This window comes from Phalaenopsis equestris, unplaced genomic scaffold (assembly GCF_001263595.1).
Source record: "Phalaenopsis equestris unplaced genomic scaffold, ASM126359v1 Scaffold201908, whole genome shotgun sequence".
Lineage (NCBI taxonomy): Eukaryota > Viridiplantae > Streptophyta > Magnoliopsida > Asparagales > Orchidaceae > Phalaenopsis > Phalaenopsis equestris.
The window spans coordinates 2572-12612 of record NW_018221640.1 but is presented as its reverse complement, the minus strand read 5'-3'; the positions used below and the strand labels follow the sequence as shown (position 1 = coordinate 12612).

Sequence of the window (10041 nt, the reverse complement as noted above, 5' to 3'; positions counted from 1 at the left end):
AGGGATATTTTTAGAGTGAAGTAGAAAGGTATTTTAGTACCTCTTGTAAGATGGTAAATGGAGGAGACACTTAGCTTTTGAAATCCTTGTTTTGTAGCAATGCTTCTCGATGGGAGATTTTTTCATTCTCCTTCCAACAAGAGGGTTAAATAATTGCATATCATCTTTGAGATTCATGCTTGATTGAAGTCATGGAGTAAAGGGTGAAACCCATATAATTTGAGGTGTTTTGCTGAAGATCAAAATCAATTATCGCTGAAGATCAAAATCAGGTTCTAGGATAACTATAAGATTGCTGCTGGGTGTGATTTGAATTGAATTGCTTTATTGGTGCTTAATTTTATGGATTTGATGGTTGGTCCCCACATCTTGTAGGGTGATCTAATAGTTGTTATCATCTGAGTACCATGGCTTTGCCCTACCCTTGTTGCTCGGGAATGATAGAAAGCTATTTGAATGATCATGATTTATTATTACTTTGTTTTTTTAGTGGCGTATCCTCTTTAAAATTTACTTGGAGGCGGTCACATGTGTATGTGTGCACGCTCACTTGTGCTTGAAAGGTATCTGAATCATAGATTCAACTTTTTTTTCTTCTACCATTGCAGATGACGTCGTTAATGATCTTGATGAACATATTGTTACAATTATTTTCTTTTACTTGTTTAAGATCTAATCTTATCTCTATAAAAAGAATAAGTAGCCGAATTGAGCTTACCTCTTTTTGAATGTTTATCTTCTAGACTTTCAATTACATAATATCACATCAAAAATGCCTTTTAAAATTGGATTTTCTTAATTATATAAACAAATTTAAATACTTGGATAATATCGTTGTACTATGGTTGTGTTTACTTTTTATTTTTTCCTTACATTCTGTGTATTTGCTACTTGAAAATATTTACAAGTTGGTGATTGGTTATTTTATTAAATTTTCAGTTGAAGGAGTTTCCTGAGGAAGCCTGCAAATTACAGCTTTCTGTTCTTGATCTTTCCAATAATTCGTTATCCAGTTTGCCTCCAGAGATTGGTAAGGTTAGGATACGCCTATTGTAAATTTCCTTATTATGTGCATGGCAACAAGATTTTCATTCTGAAAAGCATTAAGTAGGATACCTTCATAATTTTTATTTTGAGAAACCTCTCGGTCATCTAATTTCATCACGGCGTTGATGATTAAACTGATGGTAATCCACTCCAGTATTTGAAATTTTAAAAATGACTTGTGTAAAGCTTCTTCTTCCCGGCAAGTGATTCAAAATCCAATGTTAGAGACGGCATTCGGTTGCACCTTATTATTTGAATACATGTAATCTGACTAGACGTGATCATTAATGTTCTGTAGAAGGGCATTTCTCTGCACTTCTACATATATTTTAAGTAAATATACTTGCGAACTCGACGGCCTAGTTCACATTGGCTTTAGCTGTTGATGTTCACTCATGAGAAACATGTCAAGGCGGCGTTTGGCACTGAAGTAAAGTTGTCATTGTGCAGATCACTTATACACTTTATGGAAGCCCAAAACTTTGCTTATTGTTTTCCTAAATCTTTATCTTTAGAATTTCTGGTTAAAATGTTACCCCTTGAATTTCTGACTGGTTGAACATGAATAGCTGACTTCAGGAGTCGTCTTTTTCCTGAATTGAAGTATTATGATATTTCTGAACTAGTTTTATTACATGCTTGATATAAATGTATAATTACGGTTGCATACATCAATACAAGTAATCCTTCTTTTTAGTACACACAAAGCCGGAGGTCCAGTCTCTGGTAGTCCCTAAAACTACCTGGCTTGCCACTGAAGCACTTAAGTATTTTCTGAAACGCAAAATTTTTTTAAAAATTTTTTTATTCCTACTGAGACGCAAGCTTGCCAAGGAATTAGATGTTGTGATGTTTGAAAATTCATAACTCGGATTAAAAATTTATTGTTCAAATGATCATTGATTAAGCTATTATTTACTAACCTTGATTTAACTTTGCAAACTATGAAAATTCACACTTCATGATAAGTTAATGATCAATTAAAACATAGAAATTCAATGGAAAATTTTAAGCCACCAAAAATCAAACAATGATTAAGGCTCACTATAAAAAAAACCAGTAACAGAATTGACATCGCGGGGGTTGAGCAGCAAGATGGAAAAAAAAAAGCAGTTCGTCGGTGACAAAAGAGGCCTTCAGACGTCCGGGAGAGATCACTACATCAATTCGTTATAGCCACACCATCAAAGGGAAATCAAATGATACAACACTCTTATAGAGAAAACAGGGATAAAACTTCTCTAAATAACAGAAATCAAACAAATAGTCTGCAAAATGACAAAACCTTATAAGTAATTCCCAAGCAAAAAAACCCTAATTTTAATTTAAACAATAAAAAAATTGGAGCCCACATGTGACTGGAATGAGAAAATGATACTGTGAGAAACAAATAATAAAACATAGTTGCATTTGTTTCAGTGAAATCATCATTATTAATGAGTAGATGAAACTTTATACTTGAATCTAACTGCAAAAAGGCATGCATGATTTGCATGATTTTCAGTGTAACTTTTAATGCAAAACAAGTTTCTTCATAAAGTGCGTCAAACACCCACTTAGAAAGACGTGAACTTCTCTTCCTACTACCCACATTAGTCCTGAATGATTTTAAATTGTTGCACATAGAGCTCAAGTCAGAAACCTGAAATGAGGTACTTGGTATTTTGTAAAGCATAGAAAATGTGAAGACATGTTCTGAGAAAAATAAACAAATTCAGGCAAATAAAATGTAAGTCTCATAAGTGAAAAAAATAGATTGTCATTGTGAAAATGAAAAAAATAAATACAACTACACAAAAGAAGCAGGGAAACAAAAAATTAACAAAAATTTTAGAATTTAAGAGCATTCCAAGATAATTTTAGGAGCCATGTTTAATGTTCGAACTTTTTCAGGGCTATATTAAATGCGCAATTCCTCAATTTTATACCCAATACAAATCATGTAAATACATTAAATTTTAAATGAGGCGGAAGAAGCTATACATACCAAATTTGAGTTCACTAAAGCTTGGTCCTCTATTTTTTAGGGTTGTAGTTAGAGGTGTTGATGAGTCAAGCCAAGCTCGAGCCAATTCGAACTTGAGCTTTGAATTTGAGCTCAATTCTTTGAGTTCAAGTCAGCTTGTGAATTAGAAGATGATTCTAATTTAAGTGTTTATAATAATGTAATAAAAAGAATGAGAAATTTGAGCATATTATTTAGTTGAAATAAAAAAGAATAATTTTTAAGTGTTTTTTGTTAAATTTGTACTTAAACTCTTGAATTTAATATATTTTAATTGTATGTATATTAATATTATTTAAACAAATTAGCTTATTAGCTAACAAGTTGAGTTGAAGGTGGCTCAGGTTTGGTTCTTTTGCTCTATGAGGTGAGCTCACATGCCATTGACCGAACTGAGCTTGAGTCGGTTTTGCTCATCACACCGTTAGGTTGGAATCAATAGGGCATATGTTTTTAAAATTGTCTAAACTATAAGAGTGTGATTACAGTTCTCTTGCCTAAGTTGAATTAGCCTTTTCTTTTCGCTAAGATCTTTGGCAATGTATTTGCATAAGGCCTTCAAGTTCTTTTATGATGAGAACTCTTAAAAAAATAAAATAAAATAAAATAAAAATTATAGATTGTCTTATTTCTAAGGCAAGATTGTAAATCCTAAACTTCAGTTTTTTGGCAATATTTTAATCCCTAAATTGTGGTTTATTTTAATTTTTTAGCTTCCCTTTCTGGACTGATCCATATCAATTAAAAAAAAAGAAGCAAAGTCGACAACGCCCCTTACATGATCATTACAATATAAAAATAGATATAAACATGCAAAATTTGTTAGCTTACCTATTGGGTAAAATTGTGAGTCTCACCACTTGAGCCTTCCTAAAATCTTCTTTAAGCAAGCCATAGTTTTAATGCTATTCACATCATTTATTAGTATTAAAAAATTGAATTCAAACGCTATACACTTTTAGATCAATTTCAACCCAAGTTTGCAAGTAAACAAGCAAAGGCAACATAACACCTAACACGCTAATTATCATATAAAATTAAATAAACTTATAAGAGGTTCCCCTTAGTTATAGTGCATGGTGATAATTTATAAGTTTTCTTCTTCTCACTTGGTGTAATTTAGGCCCCACTTTAAAAGTTGATCTCTATGCACAAGAGTTTAGTAAATGAGGGCTATAACATGATAACCGACTTTGGTCAAACTCTTTGCATGCAAAGGGTAGTAGAGTTTATAGGTCTATATCCCAACCCAATATTTCTCGATAAGGCTAAGATCTATCCATCATCCATGCTAGTTTGCTATGAATGACATTTCTAAGTTCATGAAGTTTTAGCATGCCAAGTATTAAAAAATATTGAAATAATGGCCAAATCACTAGACTATGATCGAGTGGATACAAATGGTTGAATTTTCAAAGCTACTTATTTCCTTCCTTGACTATAAGACGAACGACAATCGTGCAAGGTAGGCCCCTATTTAACACATCAGATGGCAGATTTGGTGTTCCAATGTTTATTCAGTTTTACAAACCTCAATAACACTACACTTTATATAACTTTTTTGCTGGTTTAATAAGTCTGTCATTGGATCAAAGATATCAATTTTATACGGTTTCCACCTTAACACCCTAATTTTGATCATGGTGATGGTTTTAGTTAACATAATTGCATAATTACAAGGGTCTATCATCTAAATCAAGCTCTCAGTTACAAGGAAAATTACTATTAGCCTTCTCCGTTATGATGAGCGTAGTTATTGCAAATCATAATCAGAGGGGTTCATGGTAAAAAATGCTCTCAATCAAGAGACACTTAAATTTTTTTTTTCTAATGATAGCCATAATCAAATTGAAATTATAATTGGAGGATATTTCATTATAATAAATTCTCCCATTATACACACACACCAAATTCGAGCCAAGAATGATATTTCTAAGTTTGACAAAAGATAGCAGTTAACTAATAATATATCAAGTCTGTCCATATGGTCACCCTTAGATAACTCATACCAGTAAAGATGTGACACACACCCTTTGCCCCAGATGTTTAACATTATTGAGATATTGCCATTATATTATGGTTATGGTCCAAAAATTTAGGTTCCTTGCTGCTAAACCAGTGAGTTGTGTATTATAAAGCACTTTTGAAAGGGCATGGAGCCCTCTATTAGCCGTGGCCAACTTAAATGTGTATTATCGTCCACCAGATGAAGGAGAGGCACTCGTGATTCGATAGGCCCTACAGAGCGAGGATACAAGAGATTCGCAGCGGCTTTGCCAAAATATATTCTACACTCGTTGCACCGTGAACAGGAAGGTATGCGGTCTCATTAGTTGATAGAGATAGCAGTAAGAATGTGGCATTTACACAGATGTTGGAAAAGTTGGGCTTCATGCCTCGGGGGCACTCCCAACCATATTCTCTGACGTGGCTGAAAGATAAGAATATGATCAGCATTGACCAGAGGTGCCTAGTGAAATTTTGATCAGGAGCCACTTGCAAGATCGGGTGTGGTGTGACGTGGTACCCATGTATGTCTGCCACTTGTTATTGGGGAGGTCGTGATGGTTTAACCGTAGAACTTAGCATGACGGATTCAAAAACACCTACTCCTTCACTAAGGATTGGAAGAGCATCATTCTTCTCTCTTCGACGGAGCCTGAGATCACAAGTGCCCTTGCCAATAGAACATCAGTGTGATCAATATTGGTGACGACAGAGAATGATAAGACTGAGACACCAGCTTTGGACACGGAACATGCATGACAGATAACATTTCAGGATATCATGGTCAATACTTTACCACCAGGCCACCACCATTCTGGGAGGTACATATTACCCTTACTTCGGATCAAGTTGAGCTGTCGATGGATTACTTTGAGAGTATTCAACAACATAGACGAGACATGCAGACTCAGTTCAGTTCAACAATGGACACCCAGGAGAGCGGATCGATAAGGTTGTATGCTCACAAGTGGAGGAAAATCTTTAGGTGCTTTGGAAGGCAGTATAACCAACAGTGGAATTTAGGTGCTTTTAGGATTGAAGACGAAGAACCAGAAGCTTTGATGAATAAAGTTGAAGCGCTCCCCCAACCCCGGGAGACTGAGGCGGGGGACTTAGGGGAGGCCTAACTTGACTGAACCGACACTGATTTCAGCCAAAGACCCTCCATTTAGCAGGAGGCTGGACCGGCCCCCACCTCCCTCTTTCATTGGGCGGGAATTATTCCTCATTCCTTTTATGTTTTCCCACCTATATATCTATTTTAAATATGTGTGTTGCCTGTCTTAGGGTTTAGTTTTTATCTTTCTGATTTCATAATTTTGTCCAGCTTGTTGTTGGCGGTTGTTTTCTCTTCTAGGACTGTATCTGAAGGCGACGAGCTCCGACTGTAACTTGTCCGAGGTGTTGATCTTCTCCAAAGGTTCGAGGGGTGCTCCAGCTATAAGTCAATCTCGCGAGGATACTTATCTTCCCCAACATCCCCGCCCCTTTCCGTGGTTCTAGCTGCCAAACCTTCCTCCCTACCGCTGCTAACTTACCCGCACTTCCTCTACTCTTAATCGCCACGTCCAGGTTCACTCTCTACTGTTGTGCCTTACCTGCACCCAACCCCTCTTGTTCACCCTTCTCGCAATATTGTCGTTGATCCACTCCCTCACGCCTGCTACAACCAACCAGCTATAGGTTACTATCCAACCATCCCTCATTGCATCGTAACCCCATCCAATCCATCCCACAACTGTCATAACTCCCTCCAGCACAACCCGTTATTGCCGCAAGCCCCAACTAGCCCTCCCCTCTGCTGTCTAGCCGCCAACCTCCATCCTCGTTCTCGTCTTATGGTGTTGTTTGTGTTTGTTTGTTGTTTATTTCCTGTTTTGACAAGTCTTCCTTATAATCTTTTGAATTTCAGCAAATAATAATTTCATTTTTATCGTGATTTGGGGTAACTCCAGTATCAGTCTTCATGTAAGTCATCTATGTTTGGGCAAATAACTATGTAAATTCATTAGATCTTGACTCAATAGAAAGATCAACAGTCTATTAGCTTTTTTTGGTTGAAATCTTGTAACAATTTCAAATGGACTTATGATTACAGACCTATAGAAATATGGATTTTATGCAAATTCAGTTATATACTTAATTTAACAGCTCTAGAATGAAGTTTGCAGTCTCTGATTAATTCTATTCTTGAATTCATTAGCATTAATCTCAAATTTCATATTTAATTTTCCATTCTGCATTTTTTTTTTATTTGCTAATGCTTTTTTCAGGTACCATGTCTTCCCTGAGAAAACTCCTGCTTAGTGGAAACCCTATACGAACAATTCGTAGGTGAGAAAATTTTCTTCTTGTTTATTGATTGAATAGTTTTCTTTGACATAATGCTCGACCTAGCATTGTACCATTTCTTTCTTTTCAGTTCTTTGGTTTCTGGACCTACACAGGCATTATTGAAGTATTTAAGAAGTCGACTTTCTTCTACTGGAGAAGGTGAAGTCGCTTTTAGAGGGACTGTTTTATTTTAGTTACCTGCTTCTGAAGAAATCTTTCATTTATAATTAAAATACTCAAACAGGAATCTAAATGAAACTTCCTTCTCATTTAACATGGCCATAAAGATTTTGTCTGTTGATTAATGTTTTCATATAGCCTCCGGATCAAGCAGCAGTCCTATGAATGCTGATGTTATTGCCAAGGCAACTAGGTTGTCTCTGTCATCAAAGGTGTTTGCTTTGTTTCTATTTTATTTTCTTGTTAATTTTCTTAACTTAGGTTCACCAGATTTTAGAATTCATGATTTCCATTATCTTTTTTTTGTTCTTACTTGGAGATAATTCTCTGTGGAAAGATTAGAATATGTTTTTTAACAATTCAGGAACTATTCTTATGTGGACTTGGATTGACCAGCATCCCATCTACTGTCTGGGAGACGGATGAGGTGGTGAAAGTTGATCTTTCAAGAAATTCAATTACCGAGCTCCCAAATGAACTGGCGACTTGTTGCTCACTTCAGGTATGTTTTGCAGTATGTTGTCATTTAATTAATATGTTGTCATTTAATCATGGTAATTACAACTTTCAGTAGATAAAAATGGGCATATCTGGTAAATGAGGCTCCTGCCAATATGAGAATTTCAGCGGGTTTGCTGTATTAAAGCTTTGGTTTTACGAGTTCTGACTTTTGTAAGGTTTTTCATTTGTTAGGGCGTATGCTTAGGGTGGGTGTTTTGGGGTGGGGCGTGTGGAGGGATGTGATCCAAATTTAATGAACAAAGAAAAGGAAACATCTGGGCATAAAATATATAAAGCCCAATCAACACAAAATTCACCTATACGAAGGATAAGGCACGGGAACTTGATCATACATCAAATGAACAAGTATAATAATTAACCCAAACAATCTAGAATGCCATATTGGGAGGATTTAAACTTCCCAAAACTTGCAAAAAAATACGGATTCAAGAGATCTGGAACAAACAAATTGAACAAAAGCATACAAATAAGAAATCCCAGAAATGAACACCACGATTTAACGTGAAAAAACCTTAGAACAAGAAAAGACCACAGAGCCATACTTCGCCAAGAAATTTACTATGAAATGAGAAAAAATATATAGATTACACCACACTCAAATCCTCTTTACAATCTTGGAACCCACAAATGTTCCTTCTCTCTCTATCACACAGGAGTAATTGCAAGAATCCACCCACAATACGCAGACACGGCTTCACTTTATTCTGCTCATCTCTCCGGCATTGAAGAACCCGAGACTTAAAGCTCGAACTACATAAATCAGTTACAGGCGGCAGGTTGCCGCTTCTGAGAGTTGGGTTTTCTAACGCTTGGGTGCGGGTACGCTATCGTGTCCATCACAGGCACTACCTTTCCATGCGCTAGGGTCCTGGAGTCGTTCTTCTGGGCACTGGATTGCCCGTCCAGAAAGCCGACTATTCGGGCACTCTGTTTTTGAAAAGCTGAAAATGTGCTCCTAGGCGCTGCTTTTCCACACGCTCGGGTCCTGGAGCATTTCGCTAGGCGCTTAGGCACCCCACTAGCACTGGGGCCGAGCACTGGAGTGCCCAACTTCAACCCACTTGAGTCTCTTCCAGTGCTTCTTCTGAGCCCCTTCCATTGTTGCTTCAAATCAATGAGTGTGCTTTGAACAATACAATAACAATCTCCAACTTGGAGACTAATTGCAACCAATCTTACACCTCCAAATCTGTCACTTTAATAGTCATGTATTGTAGTGTGGCTCACCTCCGGTTTCAACTTTTCTAAACTCCAACTGAAGTCAAACATAGCTTCAATTTCTAAATTGTAACAACTTTAGTCAATTTATCTGCAGGATTTTTAGTTGTATCTTCTCCAAGATTAATTGTTTCATCTTATAGAAGAGAATGAATGAAGTGATACTTTAGCTGATCATCAAATACATCAAACCTTCAACTGTTGAAACATAGGAGTTTTTTTCTTAATCTTTATTTGCTCTATTTCAGACCTAGGATATAGTTATTTTAGATAGTTTGAAATGACTATATAAAGGGGTGCGAATTAACTTTGCCTCAGTCGTGTTGCATCTTTATAGGATTTTCTTAACATATTTTATTTGAGACAAATTCAAAGTACATGCACAACTATCCTTGTTGATTTTCATACTATGGATCTTCTTGTTTGGACCTAAATTCTTTATCTCAAACTCTCAACAAATTGGAGAACTCTTCAGAAGTAATTGATTTGCAATTTTGAGTTCTACTCGTTCTTATACTTGTTCATTTCATCAAAAGTCATATTCCTACTCCTGATAAACTTTTGATTCTCATAATTCCAGAATTTATACCCAATTCTATTTGAGTCGTGCCTAATGAAAGTGCACTTGATAGATTTCGAATCAAGCTTACTTCTTGATCATGCATCAACATGAACATATGTCGAACACCCAAATTTTCTCAAATGAGATAGATTTTGCCTTCTTGTCG

General features: G+C 36.1%; 1 protein-coding gene across 1 annotated transcript; it reads left to right on the top strand.

Annotated features, from left to right (window-relative positions):
• The first annotated feature begins 904 nt into the window (after nt 1-904).
• Nucleotides 905-8174, top strand: LOC110036051 (plant intracellular Ras-group-related LRR protein 6-like). Its single transcript, XM_020740396.1, has 6 exons — nt 905-1030; nt 7333-7393; nt 7482-7552; nt 7712-7785; nt 7938-8075; nt 8148-8174. The coding sequence occupies exons 2-6, from the start codon at nt 7338-7340 to the stop codon at nt 8172-8174; spliced, it is 366 nt and encodes a 121-aa protein (XP_020596055.1). The 5' UTR covers nt 905-1030; nt 7333-7337.
• Nucleotides 8175-10041: the final 1867 nt, after the last annotated feature.